This window comes from Vipera ursinii (assembly GCF_947247035.1).
Source record: "Vipera ursinii genome assembly, chromosome: 7".
NCBI classification, from domain to species: Eukaryota; Metazoa; Chordata; class Lepidosauria; order Squamata; family Viperidae; genus Vipera; species Vipera ursinii.
Window position 1 is genome coordinate 71018262 of NC_139521.1, and position 19712 is coordinate 71037973.

The 19712-nt window shown below is 44.4% G+C and overlaps 1 protein-coding gene across 1 annotated transcript in view; it reads left to right on the forward strand.

Annotated features, from left to right (window-relative positions):
- The first annotated feature begins 7833 nt into the window (after nucleotides 1-7833).
- SCARB2 (scavenger receptor class B member 2) overlaps nucleotides 7834-19712 on the forward strand; it is a 40269-nt gene continuing 28390 nt past the window's right edge. Inside the window, exons 1-3 of the mRNA XM_083367170.1 lie at nucleotides 7834-8214; nucleotides 10513-10670; nucleotides 17625-17772. Of these exons, the coding sequence (XP_083223296.1) occupies nucleotides 8098-8214; nucleotides 10513-10670; nucleotides 17625-17772 (423 nt within the window). The 5' untranslated portion in view covers nucleotides 7834-8097. The remainder of the gene's footprint in view (nucleotides 8215-10512; nucleotides 10671-17624; nucleotides 17773-19712) is intronic.

Genomic DNA, 19712 nt, shown 5'->3' on the forward strand with positions numbered 1-19712 from the left:
CCAAAGAAAAGAGAAACATTTTTTTTACACATTGACTTATTTGGAAAAAAAAAATACAGTCCACTAGCAATAGTGGACTAGCAATAGTCCTCAACGTATGGCCACAATTGAGCTCAAAAATTTCCATTGCTAAGGAAGACATTTGTTCAGTGAGTTTTGCCTCATTTAACCCCCTTTTTTGCAGTTGGTGAACCACTGCAGTTGTTAAGTTAGAAACATGGTTGTTGCGTGAATCTGGCTTCCCCATTGACTTTGCTGGTCAGACACTGCAACTGTTGTAAATATGAGTCAGTTGCCAAGTGGCTGAATTTTGATCATGTGACCATGGGGATGCAACAATGGTCATAAGTGTCACAAAGGGTTATAAGCCACTTTTTCAACACTGTTGTAACTTAGAACAGTCACTAAATGAATGCTTGTTAAGTCGAGGACTATCTTTATTACATGAAGTAAGGTCAAAGCATTTTAGAAATGCAATGTTAGTAAAACAGACTCACTGGCCAATCCCCCTTTTTCAGCCCAAAGTACCTCACAGGGTTGTTGTTGTGAGGAAGATAGGAGGAGGAAGGAGCGTCAGTTATGTTTGTCACCTTGAGCTACACACTTGGAATACAGCATCCAGTTTTGGTCACCACGATGGAAAAAAGATGTTGAGACTCTAGAAAGAGTACAGAGAAGAGCAACAAAGGCTAAAACATATAGGGAATGGCTGCTGGAATGGGGTATGTCTAGTTTAATGAAGAGAAGGACTAGGGGTGACATGACAGCAGTCTTCCAATATCCCAGGGGCTGCCCCAAAGAAGAGGGAGTCAAGCTATTCTCCAAAGCGCCTGAAAGCAGGACAAGAAACAATGGATGGAAACTAATCAAGGAGAGAAGCAACCTAGAACTAAGGAGAAACTTCCTGACAGTTAGAACAATTAACCAGTGGAACTACCTGCCTCCAGAAGTGGTGAATGCTCCAACACTGGAAGTTTTTAAGAAGAGACTGGATAGCCATTTGTCTGAAATGGTATAGGGTTTCTTGCCTGAGCAGGGGGTTAGACTAGATGACCTCCAAGGTCCCTTCCAACGTTGTTGTTATACAAAGTAATAAAAATAATGGAATAAAAGTCTAATAAGTAAACAAATTTTCAGAGGCTCAGGAACCACATGAGAACGTGCCCCCCCTCTTTTTTTTTTGCAGGATCTGGAGGCTATGTGAAAGCACACCCCGTTCTCACACAGCCTCTGCAACCACCAAAAATTTCACAACAGGGCATGCTTTTGGGAATAGATTTTGTCGGGTGTTGGTAAACGCCAGCATGTTACCCAAATCTCATGGCGTGTCACCTTTGACTCATGGGTTCACCATGCTAGGGATCACTAGCAAAAGCAAAATAATCTGGAAAAGGTTGGTATTATTAATCCCCAGTGGCAGAAAATAATCTTAAAATATTGCAAGTTTGTCCAAAGCTTCCTAAATGACTTCCTGGCTTAGATCAGAGGTGTCCAGCCTTGGCAACTTTTAAGATTTGCGGACCTCAACGCCCAGAATTCCCCAGCCAGCCATGCTAATCTAACCCTTAGATTAAGATTTAAAACTCAGTAATTGGAGCAGTGGTGGGATTCAAATATGGAAACAACCAGTTCTCTGTGTGGATGCCGCTTCCAGACGTCCGTTCCGGGCCTGGGCAACAAAAAAATGAGCTACCGGTTCTGCCGAACTGGTGCAAACTTTGGCTGAATCCCACCACTGAATTGGAGGTTTAGAACTAACAGTCAAAATAAAACACCATATTACAGCTTAATGTCTATGGAGATTCTCAGTCATCAAGGTCACGGTTGTCCCAAAAGTGCTTTTTCAAGAGGCAACTGGACTTTCTTGCTTTTCTCTGAATACGTTTTGCTTCTCCTACCCAGAAGCTTCTTCAGCTCTAAGCAATGGAGTGAGCAGCTGTTCCTTGCCTCAGCTCCCACCCACCTAGCAATTTGAAAGCATGCGAACGCAAGTAGATAAATAGGTATCAAACAGATAATAGCGTTTAATGCGCCTTGGTGTATAGACACATTGGCCACATGACCATGGAAGCATCTTCGGACAATACTCAGCCAAGAAACGGAGAGGAGCACTTAGCCCTAGCATAAAATAACAGACTAAATTTATTTTATTTATTTATTTTATTGGATTTGTATATCGCCCTATTCCCATAGGACTCAGGGCAGTTTACAGGGCAGTTAAAACCATGAATACAAAAAAAATAAATAAAAACAATTAAAACAAATTAAATTCAAGCCCCAAGAGTAAATCTAAAACCCAGTTAAATTAACAACCCCACAGTCTGGACCAAATAGATCGAAGAGCCAAGTTTTCAGGTCCCGGCGAAATGAGCGAAGGTCGGGGGCAGTCCTAAGTTCCATGGGGAGTTGGTTCCATAGGGCTGGCGCACCCGCAGAGAACGCCCTTCCCCTGGGAATAACCCGCCGGCATTCATTAACCGGCGGTACCCTGAGAAGGCCCTCCCTGTGGGGGCGCACAGGACGATGGGAAGATGATGCCGGCAGCAGGTGTTCCCTTAGATATTCCGGACCCAAGCCATTTAGGGCTTTATAGGTCATTACCAGCACCTTGAATCTCACCCGGAGGGCAACGGAATAACAGAATTGGAAGGGACCTTGGAGATCTTCTAGTCCAACCCCCTGCTCAGGCAGGAAACCCTATACCATTTCAGACAAATGGTGGTCCAATCTCCCAGCAGTTTTGGAACATTCCCAACTTCTGGAGGCAAGCTGTTGCACTGATGAATTGTTCTCACTGTCAGGAAATTTCTCCTTAGTTCTAGGTTGCTTGTCTCCTTGATGAGTTTCCATCCATTGCTTCTTCTCTGGCCTTCTGCTGCTTTGATTGGACATGGAAACCTTTACCTTTTTTTTAACTTGTGAATGGAAATGACTCCTCTGATAAGGTAGGGCTTTGAGAAAGAATTAGGTATCTGCTCACAACCTTCTTGAAACCTCATGACAACGTTCCCCTACCTTTTTCCCTGGTGCCCAGAAAAATCTATTTCTAGTCTTGGACAAGGGAATCCATTTCTGCACATCTCTTTCTGCAGGGATGTGGCCCGAGAGAATCTCTGCTGTGCATGAAATCTTTGCTCTACATTGCCAGAGGGGTCCCTGTGGTTACCAAGGATGCTTGCAGATATTAACATGATTCTCTGTGGTTCCAGCATGTTACCGGTTTGCAGAGTAAAGCAAAGACACTGGTTAGTGTTAGTCTTGCAGAGTAAAGCAAAGACATTGTGGCTTCATTAAACTTAGTAAAACCTTTTGTGAGGATTATGGACAGAACCTGATTTGCAACAATGAGCAAGGAGAGTGAGGTGCTAAAAATAGGCATTAGTAGTCCTTGATTTACAGTATACAGATAGTCCTCGATTTACAATTCTTCATTTAGTGAAAGTTATAACGGCACTGGAAAAAGTGATTTTTGAGTGCTTTTCACACTTAGGACCGTTGCAGCATCCCCATGGTCATTTGATCAAAATTCACATGCTTGGCAACCGATTCCTATGTATGACGGTTGCCGTGTCCTGGGGTCACGTGATCCCCTTTTACAACCTTCTGACCAGCAAAGTCAGAAGGCCTAACAAGCAGGCATATACATAGAATGAAGGCTACTGCTAAGCTTGTAAGCCGCCCTGAGTCTTTGGAGAAGGGCGGGATATAAATGGAATTAAAATAAAATAAAATAAATAAAAGTCAGGGGTCTTCAAACCTGGCCCTTTCATGACTTATGGACTTCAACTCCCAGAATTCCTCAGCCAGCGTGCCTGGCTGAGGAATTCTTGGAGTTGAAGTCCACAAGTCATAAAAGAGCCATGTTTGAAGACCCCTGAGCAAAGTCAATGGGGAAGCCAGATTCACTTAACAACCGTGTAACTAACTTAAGAACTGAGGTGATTCACTTAATAACTGTCAAGAAAGGTTGTAAAATGGGGCAAAATTCACTTAACAAATGTCATTTTGGGCTCAATTGTGAGATTATGGAGATTCTCACTCATCCAGGTCCCAAAGAGGCTTTTTCAAAAGGCAACTGGACTTTGTTTTTCCTTGAAGATGTTTTTCTTCTCATCTAAGAAGAAATTTTGGGCTCAATTTTGGCCATAAATTGCGGATTACCTGTATTGCCAACATAGCTATGGAGAGGATGAACATTAATGCAATTCTCATTAGCACCAACAATTCACTTACTTTGCTGGTTTCTGATCTGCGTTCTCCAAGTCTGGATCCATTCCAATGGAAATAAATAAATTTACAATACATGAGAGGCATCATGTATTTTAAATGAAGACACAATCAAGACAAATATGCAAGATGACAGTGAATTACAATAAGGCCCTTAATGTATTTCAGATAAATTACTTTCGTTCAGCTGCTCTAGCAATCCTGCAGCAAGGAGTAAAAAATTGTGCTCAGCATTACCCCAACCTTCTTGTACACTAAATTCTAAAGCAATCTCATTCCTTCTTAAATATTTTAAAATTAGAACATTAAAATGTTTTTTAAAAGTTAGCTTAAATTTTGATTAAACACCAGAAGAATGCAAAAACTCACCAACGAATAAAAAAATACAACTTTAAACAATGTTTTATTTTTTAAAAAAATCTAATAAAGTAACAAACAAAACGGAAAAGGTTATTATTTGATTGCTACATGCCATCCAGTTGCGATTTGTGAGTGAGCAGCTATGTAAATTAAATAAATAAAAATAAAAGTATAAACATTTTAAGTATATCACAAATATCAAATGCTTAATAATATATAAATATTTCAGGTTTTTTTTAAAAAAGTTTCTGTTGTTGTAAAGCAGTGATTTTTCAAAGTCAATTTTAAGATGGGCAGATTTCAACTCCCAGAATTCCCCCATCAGCCTTCGGGCTGGAGAATTCTGGGAGTTGAAGTCCATCCATCTTAAAGCTGAAGTCTGTCCATCTTAAAGTTGTCAAGTTTGAAAACTCTGTTGTAAAGAATCATGAAATCTGTGCCAAAGGAAAACATATTGCATCATTTTTTGATTAGTATATGGACTTGTCAGAAATATGCAATTTACTCATTTCTTGGATCCTGTCCTTAATATCTGGTGTAATATTATATTTCCAATTTCTCACAATGATTCTGTAGGCAGTTCCCACACCCTGCCCATGTTCAAAAGCCATGCCATCTCTGGATTTGTTCTGTTTACTTTAAAGAAACAAGAGAATTTCAATAAAAAATTATTTGTGACTTTTTTTAGTGAATATTCTATGCAAGAGTCATAGATTATCAGGCAATGGAAATGTTTAATTCTAAATTCTGTTATTCTCTTTTCCTGTTTAAAATACTTAAAGGGGATTTGGTTGCAGATGTGCATGTGCATCCAGTCGTGTGTAATATTAGTTTTATCGATGGAAGCGTCTGTGGAGTTAGGTCAAAAAAAGTCAAAATGTCAGCGGTGTTAGAAATCCCTTACTTCAGTGCTTTTCAACCTTTTCACCCATTGTACCACTTTTAGGATATGGCAACATCCGAGTACCACCAGTCGCCTAGCAAGGTGTTGAAAACTTGATGACCAAACAAAAAAAAGGAAAAAAACCCGATGAAGTACAGGTAGTCCTCGACTTACAACAATTCACTTAGTGACTGTTCGAAGTTACAATGGCACTGAAAAAACTGCCCCCCCGAGCCACAGCCGACCAAGACACCTGCCCGCCCTGCCCAGCAGCACTCTTCGTCCTGTCCAAGGTTTTCATTGTTGTGAACATTTCTGTTGAGAATTGGCAGCAGGGGTGGGGTGGGGTGGGGGTGTGTTTGGTTTTTATTCCCCCGTGCACCTCCCTCTCCTCTTAAACCCAAAACCTCACCCTGCCTTAATTGCAGGCGAAACCTGCCGAAAGCCCCAGCCGGCCCGTGCAAGAAGCGCTGCCTGCTCGCCGCTCCAGGCCGCTCCAGCCCAGCTTCCTTCCCTTCCTCCCTTTTAAGCCAGACTACCTTTCAAATCGGCCTTTTCTATTTATTTATTTAGGGGGCGGGAGGGGGAGGGGAAATCTGCAAGCACGCCAGCTGGAAGCAACCGGTCGGGCCGGAGGAGAGAGCGGGGGGGGGGGGGGCAGGCCAGGAGGGCGCACACGCGACCTGCCCACCAAGGTGATCTCCTCCCGAGCCAGGGCGCGCCGCCCAGGTGACGCCGAGCTTGCTTTGATAATGATAACTTTATGATAATGATAACTTTATTGTCACTTTGAATGTACACCAATCGGCATACATCAAAATGAAATTTCGTTGCGTACAGCTCTCAAAGGGTCACCACCTCCCATATACGCTCCTTGTTCGGAGGAGGGGCGCTCAAATTTCACATCGTCCATTTTAGTCTCTAGGGCAGGGGGTCAGGAACCTGAAACAGTGAAAGAGCCACTCGGAACCGGTTCCCTCACAAAAGGAAAAACTGGGAGCCGCAAAAAATGTGTGCGCATGGGCGTACATGCGTGCACGCGCAGAACAGGATTTGACTGAAGAATGGAGCCAAGGCGAGCTATACACCTACCCTGCATATTTGGATTGATTGGTTGAACTTTTTTAGTCCCACTTTTTTTTTGGGGGGGGGAACTGCACATGGCAGAGGACCGGGAGCCGCAGGAGACGGCTGAAAGAACCGCATGCGGCTCCAGAGCCGCAGGTTGCAGACCTGTGCTCTAGGGAGTGAACGATGGCAAACAGGACAGATGGAAATGGGGCTCCCTGTGGATTAGCCCTCAAATTCGCTTGTGTTCTGACAACCTCGCCTTCTTTCCTTTTTCTGATCCTGACTCTTCCACCTTTTCCTTATAGGGGCCTTGCTTCTTTTCGCCCCTGGAGCACGCTGCTGCCGCCGCCACCGACTCCTCCAAAAGCCCCAACTCCCTTCCTCTGGGCCTGCCGACAGCCTCATCCAGTTCCTTCGCTCCATAAGCTCCAAGTCCTCCTCTGCCTCCTCTGGAAAGAGCCCTGATTTGCGGTAGAATCCATCACTGGGCCAGCAGTCAAGTCAGATCTTGCTGCTGGTAGAACAAATTCAAACAGCGCCAACGACTTTTAACGGTCTCACCAACAGTTCCAAAACAACTAGATACAGGGGGTCTTCAAACTGGGCCCTTTTGTGACTTGTGGACTTCAACTCCCAGAATTCCTCAGCCAGCATGGCTGGCTGAGGAATTCTGGGAGTTGAAGTCCACAAGTCATAAAAGAGCCATGTTTGGAGACCCCTGAGCAAAGTCAATGGGGAAGCCAGATTCACTTAACAACCGTGTAACTAACTTAAGAACTGAGGTGATTCACTTAATAACTGTGTCAAGAAAGGTTGTAAAATGGGGCAAAATTCACTTAACAAATGTTATATTGGGCTCAATTGTGAGATTATGGAGATTCTCACTCATCCAGGTCATGGTTGTCCCAAAGAGGCTTTTTCACCAACAGTTCCAAAACAACTAGATACAGAGGGTCTTCAAACTGGGCCCTTTTGTGACTTGGGGACTTCAACTCCCAGAATTCCTCAGCCAGCATGGCTGGCTGAGGAATTCTGGGAATTGAAGTCCACAAGTCACAAAAGGGCCCAGTTTGAAGACCCCCCCTGAACTAGAAACTCGCCAGGCCAGCAAGGATTGTCGGTCGTAGGTCGTGTGTGTGTTACCTTAGTTCCACCGTGTTGCTCAAACACCTTAAAATCTTCCTGATCATGTGGCCTTATAGCCCTTACTATCCCTCCCAAAACTATTCGCCTTCCAGAGGCAACGCAGCCGCGGCCATTCCAGGCGCCGCCATCCTGATCTCCTCCCGAGCCGCGCGGTTGCTTTGGAAAGCGAAAGTAAGCGATCGGGCAAAGCGGAGCTGCGTTTCCCGGCTTGCCTCCGCCTCTCGGAGCCGGGAGGTTCCCCTTAGGAGGAGGAGGAGGAGGAGGAGGAGGAGGCGGCTCCGTCACCACCACCACCCCCGGCGCTCTCTTCCCGGGCTTGGGCATCTTTACGCGGCCGTGCTTTCGCTCCCTTCTCTCCTGGCTTAACTGCAAAGTCCCCGGGCTCCGGCGAGCTTCTTTCCCGGCTCACGATGAAGCGGCTCTGCCTTGTCACGCTGGGCATGCTGGCGCCGGCCTTCCTGATCGCCGGCATCGCCCTCCTGGCGGCCCACGTCATGGAGAATCTGGTGGACGGCCAGATCAAGCAGGTGAGGAAACGGGGGACGCGCATCTTCCGGGCTGCGATCCTCCGGCCGGGGACGCTTTAAGGAACGGTGGCCGCGTCTCCTTTTGGGGACTGGAGACTTCTCTCTTCCAGAGGGCCCCACTTCTCCACCCACCCACCCACCCCCCGGCCTGGACACGCATCCTGTGCCCGCACGTGGGAAACCTCGGGGCTGGGGCGCACCTGATGCGCCCTGCTGCTCCCCACGATCCCTGCAAATGCGTGTCCAGCCCCCTGGTTGCAGCCGCTCCTTTGCAGGGCCCTCCTCCCTGGTTGCTCTTTGCACCCTGCTTTTTCTCGGTCACCCTTCAGGCTGGTGGCACCTTGCAAAACCGAACTTGTGAATGCAGGTTTTTCTCTTTTTAAAAAAATAATAAATAAATAATAATAATAATAATAAAATTGATGCGCCTCTCCAGAAGCGAGAAAGCCCACGCGAGAAGCAATGGGACGTTTTCACGGGGAAGAGAAGGGTCTCGGCAGCTTCTTTGTGAGGGAAGCAAATGCATCTGACCCTTGCTTTTTAGGGCAAGAGTGGGAAAGAGCTAGGGTTGGCACTGGCCCAACGAAGTGCCATTTAATTAGCAGTTGCCATAAAGATCTAATGGTTTAACTTAAAGATATGGAAAATCCGGTAGGCATTGCACAAACCAGTCTAGAATTTGTAGTTTCAGGCGCAAACACGCCTGACTTACCCATACAGACCTTAGCAAATTTGTGATGAGATTATTATTATTATTTTTTTAAAAAAAAGTTGCAGTTCCGGAGTTAATTGTCTGCCTCATCCATGATATTACTTCATTTATTCCATCAGGTCATAATTATTTTTTTGTTTAAGCAAAGAGCGGCAGAGAGCTTTCCAGAGTTGTAATTGTACAAAATAGTTTGCAAAACCTGAAACGTGATTTTCCCCAGAGATTGTAAATTACACCCTTGCTTGCATTGCTGTAGCTGATCGGACACAAGATTGGGAAGTTCTGTGTATGTTCCTCTTCCCCCCCACCCCCCAATGTCTGTTTTTGTTGATATCTTAGCCTACAGTGAAGCCACCAATGGTGGTTTGGCTTTCACGATTCCAATCAGATGTCATAATTTAGTTTCTGAGCCCTCCGTTGTGCGGAGAGCAGTGGGACTGTCACATGCAGAAAATTTAAAGTATCTAGAAGAAAAAGGAAAACTTCTTTCCGATGGAAGAGAATATTTGTAACTCAGGGTTGAACTGTGGGGGGGCCTTGGTGCTCTCTGAGCTTGGCTGTTTTCCTGGAGATGTTTCATGACTCAACTACATCATCATCAGTGCTAATAGGGAGTGGGGTTTTCTCTCATGTTATATACTAGTGCTGGGGTAGGCAACCTTGGCTCTTTTATGACTCGTGGACTTCAATTCCCAGAATTCCTGAGCCAGCCATGCTGAGGGGAAAGAGAGAGGTTTCCATGCTGAGCCCTGTTGGCTCAGGAATTCTGGGAGTTGAAGTCCACAGTCATAAAAGCCAAGGTTGCCTACCCCTGTCTAGTGGCTTGGCCTATTAGTGTTGGTGGGAGTTAATTTGATAGTTCCTTGATTGGGCTGTTACAGCTTTCAGACAAGTAAGCTAACGGTATAAGCAACAGCCCAGTCAAGGAATCACCAAATCCACTCCTTCCAATACTGGCAGGGGAAACCATTAGTATATAAAATGATCAAATGGCCAAACTCTACTCCCTTACTAGCACTGATGATGTTGTCTACTTTGGTAATGAAACGTCTGCAAAACAACCAACCAAGCTCAGAGAGCACCAAGGGTCTCACAAAAGCTTATTCCCTAGCGAGGTTGTGTAGTTTTCATAGATCTCTCTTCTCACTGCTGCATTGTAGTCTTAGAAATACGGATATTATCAAAATGTTCCAATATTTGAGGGGCTACCACATAGAACAGGGGTTCAACCTATTCTCCAAAGCACCAGAAGGCAGGACAAGAAGGAACGGAGGGAAACTTCTCAAGGAGAGAAGCGACCTGGAATTAAGGAGGAATTTCCTGACGGTGAGAACAATTTAAATCAGTGGAACAACTTGCCTCCAGAAGTTGTGGGTGCCCCGTCTTTGGAGGTTTTGAAGAGGAGATCAGACAACCATTTATCTGGAATGGTAGAGTCTCCTGTTTGAGCAAGTGGGGTGTGTGTAGACTAGAAGACCAAGTTCCCTTCCAACTCTTGTTATTCTGCCTTCAGGCACAATTGTATTTTCTGCTTTTGCTAGAATTTCATTGTTGTTGTTTTTTTCTTTTTGACTTTTCTTCTTTAGGGAACAATCTTAAGAAATAATTCGGAAACTTTTGAGTTCTGGGAGAATCCTGCAATACCCCTTCTCCTGCAGTTCTATTTTTTTAACTTGACTAATCCTTTAGAAGTGCTTCAAGGGGAAAAACCTATTGTCAAGGAAATTGGCCCCTACAGCTACAGGTAATGTGATATCCTTCATTTTCAACCTTATAAGGGGGGGGGGGGAGATTTAGTTTCCTTTTCCAAAGGAAAATTCCTAGGAAGGGAGGGAAAATATGGAGGCAGTTGTGACTTTCTCTTTCCCAAAGAAAAGAGCTTGCAATTTGCAGGAAACTGTAGAGATGGGATTTGTAAAAAGCATGCTTCTAGCCCTCATGAATGTAGGTGGTGAAGTTGCAGAGAATAGATAGTTGGGAATATCCCTCGACTGAGGGATAGCATCAAGATCATGAGAAGTGATAGTACCACTTTATACCACACTAGTGAAGTCACACTTAAAATCCTGTATCCAGTTCTGGTCACCACAAGACCCTAGAAAGTGTGCAGAGAAGAAGAACAAAGATGTTCAAGGGTCTGGAGGCTAAACTGTGTCATGAATGGTTGATGGAGCTAGATATCTTTAGGAACGAATGAAGGTACTCAGTAGTAAACAAAGCCTGCACAATGCCCCATCTTCAGCCCTTGGTACCTCTTCAAGTCTCCTGTCTGAAATCCAGGAGAGCGTCTTACGTTGAAGCTCCATGCCCGCATACTGATTTCGACCCTCTTCCTGTTCTGCATTACCAAGTAGACATTCCCAAGCCTGACTGCTTGGAATATTCCCACCATGAATATTTGTGCAATCTCTCCCTTGGTTATATAGCAGTTTCCTCAGGCCTGGGATAATTGCCTCATTGGCTTCAGCCTTTTATGCGTTGCCTGTCGCAATATACGCTAGGTGAATTAATGTGGTGGTTCCTTAATGAATAACAGTCGTAACTTCCAGATCCAAATCAAGGGTGTGTATATGGGTGTACATGTTGGTTGTGCTCAAGCTGAGTCCATTGATTGTGTGGCAGGTTTGTTTGTGGCTTAATTTGCTTCGCAAAGCTGATGGATCTAGGTTTGTGAACCATGGTTCATAGCTTAGCACTCCTTTGCTAAGCTGTAAACCATGGTTTACAAACCTAGATGTGCTGTCAGCAGTCTTCTCCCCCCACCCTCATACACACAGACCAAGCTTCTTGAGATCAGGCTTCTGAAATTGAGCTGCCACATGATGAGATAGAGAGAGTCCTCGACTTACGGCCACAATTGAGCCCAGAATTTCTGTTGCTAAGCGAGACATTTCTTCACTGAATTTTGCCCCATTTTGACGACCTTGCTTGCCACCGTTGTTACGTGACTCACTGCAGTTGTTAAGATAGTAGCACGGTTGTGAAGTGAACCTAGTTCTGCCTTTGGTTTTCCTGGGTCAGAAGGTGGTAAAAGGTGATCACATGACCCCGGGGACACTGCAACCGTCACTGCAACCGCCCCTGATTTTCGTTCGTTCCGCCAGGACCTGAAGACCTGGCTCTTTGAGCTTTCCGGCCAGGACTGAGGATTTTTTAATTTTTTAACTTATTGTAATTGGGTTTTTAATCAGAGTTATAGGGGTTTTAGATTTTAATTAAGGAAAATTTAATCTATTTTAATTGCTATTCATTTTTGTATTGTAATGTTGTTTTAATTGCCTTGTGAACCGCCCTGGGTCCTACGGGAGAAGGGCGGTATATAAGTTTAATAAATATAAATATATAAAATATAAGTACGAGTCAGTTTGCCAAGCCTCTGAATTTTGATCATGTGACGCTGGGGAATGCTGCAACGGTCATAAGTGTGAAAACGATTATAAGTCCCGTTTTTCAGGGCTGTTGTAACTTTGAACTAAATGAACTGTTGTACGTTGAGGACTATCTGTATTAAAATTAAACTTCATATGGCTGCCCAACTAACACATGGTGACTCCGGGTGGCTTAGAACTGAGGTCCCCAACCTCCGGTCCGTGGACCAGTACTGGGCCGTGGAATGCCAGAAACCGGGCTGCGCAAACAAGCAAAGCCCCACCCACCGGATGCAGGCAGCACATGAAACCACGCCCCCTCCGGTCCGTGGAAAAACCTTTCTCCATGGAACCAGTTCCCGGTGCCCAAAAGGTTGGGGGCCTCTGGCTTAGAGGAATAAACCCCCCAATACAAAACTCAATAAACTCCCTACTACCCTACCGACAACAATCAAACAAACCACTTGATTAACTGCTTATCATTCTGGGGGCCCCCAGGCCTGTTAGCAAAACACATCTTCAGGGCCTTTCAAAAAGTCACAAAGTGCATCAAGCATCATTTTTAAAAAAAATGGAATTGCAGATGCTGGTCCCTTAGGCCAGGGCTTTTCAACCTTTTCACCCATTGTACCACTTTTAGGATATGGCAACATCCGAGTACCACCAGTCACTTAGCAAGGTGTCGAAAACGTGATGATCCAAAAAAAAAAAAAGGAAAAAAGTGATGAAGTACAGGTAGTCCTCGACTTAACAACAGTTCACTTAGTGAATTCGAATTTACAATGGCACTGGAAAAAGTGCCCCCCAAGCCACAGCCGAGCAAGACACCTGCCTGCCCGCCCGGCGCCGCTCTTCCTCCTGTCCGAGGTTTTCATTGTTGTGAGCATTTCTGTTGAGGATTGGCAGTGGGGGGGGGGTGTTTGGTTTTTATTCCCCCCCCCTGCTGGGTGGTTGCAGCAGGTTTTGGTCACTTCACATGACCCTGGGACACTGTGACCGTCATAAATACGAATCAGTTGCCAAGCATCTGAATGTAAATCACAAGACCCTGGAGATGCTGCAACATTCCAGCTGATCAGCACTTTTTCTGGGCTCAGAAGCGTCACCGAGCTCCAGCTGGAGCCTGGCGCTGATCCTGGCGCTTCCCCTGAGCCCTGACTGCCCTGAAGAAGTGCTGATCCTGGCGCTTCCCCTGAGCCCTGACAGCCATCTCTTGCCCAGGCCTGTGTGGTGCTGCCACCGGTTCAGCTCATTCCCTTCTCCCGCTACCTCTTTTCTAGGATGGTCATGTACCACCTGCCAGGTGCCAATGTACCACTGGTTGAAAAGCCTTGCCTTAGACCAGATATGTCCAACCTTGGCCACTTTAAGGCTTGTGAACTTCAACTCCCAGAATTCTTCAGCAAGCCAGAGCTGTGGAAGTTCTGGCTGGCTGTGGAATTCTGGGAGTTGAAGTCTTAAAGTGGCCAAGGTTAGATACCCCTGCCTTAGGTTTTGCCTATCCCAACCAATTGTGGCCTGTTTACCCAATCATGGTGAAGAAAGTGTAAGGTTTTGTGCAATTTTGTACGTTGACTGGTAGACAGATGGAAATAGTCCTCAACTAACCACCAGAATTGAGCCCAATGTTTCTGTGGCTAAGCGAGACCTGTGTTAAGTGAGTTTTACACCATTTTGCGACCTCTCTTGCCACAGTGGTTAAATCATGGCAGCTGTTAAGTTAGTAACTCAGTTGTTAAGTGAGTCTGGCTTCTCCATTGACTCGGCTTGTCAGAAGGTTGCAGAAGGTGATCACATGACCCCGTCATAAATATGAGTCAGTTGCCAAACATTTGAAATTTGATCATGTGTCCACGAGGATGCTGCAAGGATTGAAAGTGTGGAAAATGGCCAGTGCCGTTGTAACTTTGAACGGTCACTAAACAAACTGTTGTGAGTCGAGGACTACCCGTAGAATGCTTTTGCTCATAGTAGGGCATAGCTTTAGTGTTGCTTCAGCTCCTGTTCATCTCTGGTACCTCCTGGAGGGAAAAAGCAAATAATTCTATTAAAGACTTTACTAAATCCCTAAGTGTTCCTCCTCCTTCGGATCAGTGGTCTAATTTAAGGCAGCTTTGTCTGCTGGATGGATAACTTGAACAAATTTTCTTTCTTTTTTTTTTATTAAAGAGTTTTACAAAAACAAAATTTTACAATATATCCCCAAATCCCTCCCACCCCAAACCCACCCACTTCCCCCCCCACTTCCCAGAGCTAAATACAGGATTATAGTTACAATAATCATATTCTAAATAAAAATTATGCATAATATAAAGGTAAAGGTTCCCCCGCACATGCATGCTAGTCGTTTCCGACTCTAGGGGCCGGTGCTCATCTCCGTTTCAAAGCCGAAGAGCCAGCGCTTGTCCGAGGACGTCTCTGTGGTCATGTGGCCGGCATGACTAGACGCCAAAGGCGCACGGAACGCTGTTACCTTCCCACCGTAGTGGTCCCTATTTTTCTACTTGCCTTTTTATGTGCTTTCGAACTGCTAGGTTGGCAGAAGCTGGGACGAGTAACAGGCGCTCACTCTGCTACGCGGCACTCGGGATTTGACCCGCCAAACTGCCGACCTTCTGATCGACAAGCTCAGCGTCCTAACCCACTGAGCCACCGCGTCCCTTATGCATAATATACAATTAACCAAATTCATAATGCGCTTTAACTCTCTTTTAACATAACTACCAACAACGTACCAATAACAATATCCCACTAAAATCTACTCATAAGCTAAATGGTACTTTTTAGTCCCATATTTGTTTTGAATATAATTTATCCATCTCCTCCAAACTGAAATATATCTTTCCTGTGAATGATCCTTCAGATAAGCAGAAATCTTAAGACATTTCTGCAAGATTCGAAACTTTAAACACCCATTCTTCTACAGTGGACAAACTATCCTTCTTCCAATATTGTCCCACCAGTAACCGTGCTGCCGTTATCATGTTCAACATCAAGTTAGTTTCTTTAACATCACAATCTACAACAATGCCCAATAAAAACAATTGCGGGGAAAACTTTATCTTTCTCTTAAAAATCTTTTGAATGTTCCACCAAATTTTAATCCAAAAAGCTTTTATATTTCTACAAGTCCACCACATTTGAAAATAGGTAGCTTCTAAACTACCACACCTCCAACAACTTGAACAAATTTTCTTCAGGTAGAGGACACGAAGGCAGCCATGCCAGTTAAAAGGACAGATGACCTGTTGCAATTAGAAAAGCTTTTTAAGCAGCGGCAAAGTCTTCCTTTTGTAGTCTTTCCCTACTTTGTTCGGTTATCTTGGTTTGCTGCAGCTTGCCAAGACAGACCGAGCCTGAATTTCAATAGGCAATGCAGGGAACTGAACTTCCCTTTGTATTTGCAAGCTTAAATAGCTCTTTATGTAGCTTTATTTGCTTGGGCTGCTTTGCCTTGGCAGTGAGCTGAGATGACTGCATTCTTTGTCAAGTAACCTTCCCTGCCTTAGCTATGCGGAATAAATAAGAAGGAACACTTTGTTGTATTTGCTTGAGTCTGTTTTTTTAATATATATATGTCATTCGGGTTTTTCCCCACGTAGAATTGAAGGTGTAAGAGCAACGTTTCAACGAAATCTCATCCGTCATCCTCAGGCTGGTGGCTTCAGCTTCGTGCTTCTGGGAGATTCTTTGTCCTCTAGCAAAAGTTACGGATGGGGAGAATAAACTTATCCGAAATCTCACTTAACTGTGTTAATTTCGTCCACATATTTCCAAATTTTAACCCAGCCCTTGCCGTGCCTGCTTTTGGAAAACCTTGGGGCTAAGGAGCTATATTCTTTTAAAATGAATGTTGTCTTCAGAGGAAGAGCCTGAGCTTGTTACTGTCCTTGACACGATAGAAAATACTTCTAGCTCTGGCTTTTCGATTTTGGCTGTGGTTTGTTCTCCAAGCTTGTTTCCGTGTAATTTCTGAACGTTTCGTTGCCAAACTCGAAAGCTTCCTCCTTCCGTTATGTATTCAAGATGGACAGTGAATAATATTTATATGTGACTTATATGTAAGGGTGTAGGTCTATGCCAGGGGTAGGCAACCTCGGCTCTTTTAGGACTCGTGGACTTCAACTCCCAGAATTCCTGAGTCAGCTATGCTGACTCAGGAATTCTGGGAGTTGAAGTCCACGAGTCCTAAAAGAGCCGAGGTTGCCTACCCCTGCCCTGGTCTATACATATGTTGTATATAGTATGTTTTAAATGTGTGTTATGTATATGTACACTTTGAGAGAAAGCAACTCACTTTCATTTTTAATGTGTGCCATTGTTCCCGCAGGAAAACATGACAATAAAGGTTATCTAATTAATTAAAGTAGCATCATCAGTAGGATTTTCTTATCCTATTCTCCTTAGCTTATAAATGTCCTGCTGCGTGCCAGTGGGGTCAGCTGGCCCTGCGGCTGGTTGTTCCTTTGGAGCTATATTTGAATTCAGAGCAGCTGATTGGTTCTCTTGTTGATTGACACTTCGAATGGTCTGGTTTCTAACATATTCATATGCTGGATCTAGATCAGTATGCTTGCTAATTGCTCCTTTGCTGGAATACCAGGCCTCAATAATTTCATGTTTTGCTATCGTATTTTCAGTGTTTTTTTTTTTTGTAAAAGAAAAAGGTGCCGGAACTCACACATGTCATACAACCCGCCTTGCCTACTCTACAAGGTTCCATCCAAAAAAGGTGCCGGAACTCCGTTCTGTGACAAAAAAAGCCCTGCGTATTTTTATCGGCAAAGTTGAGCAGAGATTTTTTTAAAAGCAGGTATCCTCTGTTGAAAAACAGCAACTTCAAGACTCCCCTTTTATTTAGTGGATTTATTAGATTTTTATCCTGCCTTTATTACTTTTACAAGTAACTTAGGGCAGCAGTCATAGATAAAACTCTTTCCTCCTATTTTCCCCACAGCAACAACCCTGTGAGGTAGGTTGGGCCGAGAGAGAGGGAATGGCCCAAAGTCACCCATCCAGTTTCATGCCGAAGGCGGGACTAGAACTCACAGTCTCCTGCTGATTGGCCCAAAGTCACATCTTCCTTTCATGCCTAAGGCTGGACTAAAACTCACCACTACCTTGTGATTAGCCAGGCTGGCTGTGGAATTCTGGGAGTTGAAGTCCACCCATCTTCCAAGTGGCCAAGTTTGAGACACACCGATTTAAAGCGAGCATAGAGATAGAATTCGCAGAAAAGACCTTAACCTTCACTTTCCTTAAGAGTTGAATTTTATATGACTTCGGTTTGCGGCAGAAAACTGCATTTTACCTCTTGCTCTTTTTGTCAGGGAGTGGAAATGGCGACGGGACGTGCACATTCTGGAGAACGGCTCAAAAGTGTCCTCTTTTCAGCCAACCACTTACTACTTTGAGCGAGAGCTGTCTGTGGGTGACCCGGAAGTGGATCGGATCCGGACAGTGAACTTGCCCGCAGTGGTAAGTCTTGAGATTTGCGACTGGGTGGCAAAATGAGGCAAAAAATAAAATAAAATAAAAAGACTTCATGCGATCTATTGAGTTGACTTTGATTCTGGGCTAAATGAAATCCTTGTTTTGGAGCATTTTGCTTGCTGATTCTAAGCTCTGCTCTGGTGTATTTGAAATTGGAATAAAACTGGTTTGTAATTTGTGTTCTGCAAAGCTGTAGACAGGGGCTTTTTTTTCTACCGTATTTTCCGGCGTATAAGACGACTGGGCGTATAAGACAACCCCCTACATTTCCTGTTAAATTATAGGGTTTGGGCTATACTCGCCGTATAAGACTACCCCTCTTCCAACGCACACCAATTAAAAATTAAAAAACATCAGATTTGATTTTAATATGGTAATTTTAATTCAAATGCTTATGACATGCAGGTACTTAGTAGGAAAACTGTCACTTATAAGGCTGTTTGTCATCAAACATGTAAACATAAAACAGTGCAAGTGGATTAAACTTTTCCTAATTCACTCTAAAGCTTTCCCAAATGGGAGATCTGCTCCAGGTTTTCCAGCCAGCTCGCCCAGTTCCTGAGTCAAATGTGTCCTTAGAGCTAAGCAGATGCTCTGGCTGCTGCAATCCCCACCTGCCTTTCAAGTTGGGATAGACTGCAGCTGCTCTTCAACTTTAGAAGGAAAGACGCCCAGACCCCAGCCTGTAAAAAATCACAGACTGCAGCTTCTTCTCCAATTGGTCCCGCTTTCCCTGCACAGACCAAATGGGAGATCTGCTCCAGGTTTTCCAGCCAGCCCTGTCCCTAAAGTTTCAGCACCCGGCGTATAAGATGACCCCTGACTTTTGAGAAGATTTTCATGGGTTAAAAAGTCGTCTTATACACCAGAAAATACGGTAGGTAGAAAAAAGAGGAAAAGGGTGGACTTAATCTTCAAAGCAGGAGGGAAGGACAAAGAAGTAAGCTCATGAAAGAGAGAGCCTACACCTGGAGCTAAGGAGAAATTTCCTAACAATGAGAACAGTTAATCAATGGAACAATTTGCCTTCTGAAGTTCTGGGTGCTCCAGCACTGGAAGTTTTTCAGAAGAGATTGGATAGCCATTTATCTGAAATGGTATAAGGTCTCCTGCTTTGAGTCCAGGGTTGGACTAGAAGACCTCCAAGGTCCCTTCTAACTCTGTTATTCTAAGTAGCGAGAGTTCTTATAACCTCAGTTCTGTAATGGGCATCCTTTCAAAACAAATCCACTCAGTGATGTGAAGACCCTTCGCTCCAATTCTACAGCCAGCTCCACTGAATGTGAACTGCAACTTTTAAAGCTGTGGCTAATGTCCTTTTCACCTAATGAGAAGGAAGGACTCACTGGAGAAGAGCCTAATGCTGGGAAAGATTGAGGGCAAGAGAAGAAGGGGATGACGGAGAATGAGGTGGCTGGATGGAGTCACTGAAGCAGGAGGCGTGAGCTTAAATGGACTCCAGAAGATGGTAGAGGACAGGAAGGTCTGGAGGAACGTTGTCCATGGGGTCGCGATGGGTCGGACACGGCTTTGCAGCTAACAACAACAATGTCCTTTTCAACCCTTGTAACTTTAGTTCTGCCCATCAATTATATTTTTTGCGTTTTTATTGAATACCTGATAAATGCAGGTACTCTTCAACTTATTGAGCCCAGCTTTTCTGTTGTGAAGCAAGACAGTTGTTAAGTTTGAGTTCTGCCCCATTTTACGACCTTTCTAGCCCAAGTTGTTAAGCGAATCACTGCAGCTGTTAAGTTAGTAACACGGTTGTTAAAGCGTTAGCTTCTTTTTCCTCAGGAATAACACTAAGGGGGAGAAAAATACAGGTGGGTCTCAACTTATGTCCACAATTGAGCCCAAAATTTCCATTGCTAACTGAGACAGTTGTCTAGTGGGTTTTGCCCCATGTTACAACCTTATTTTTG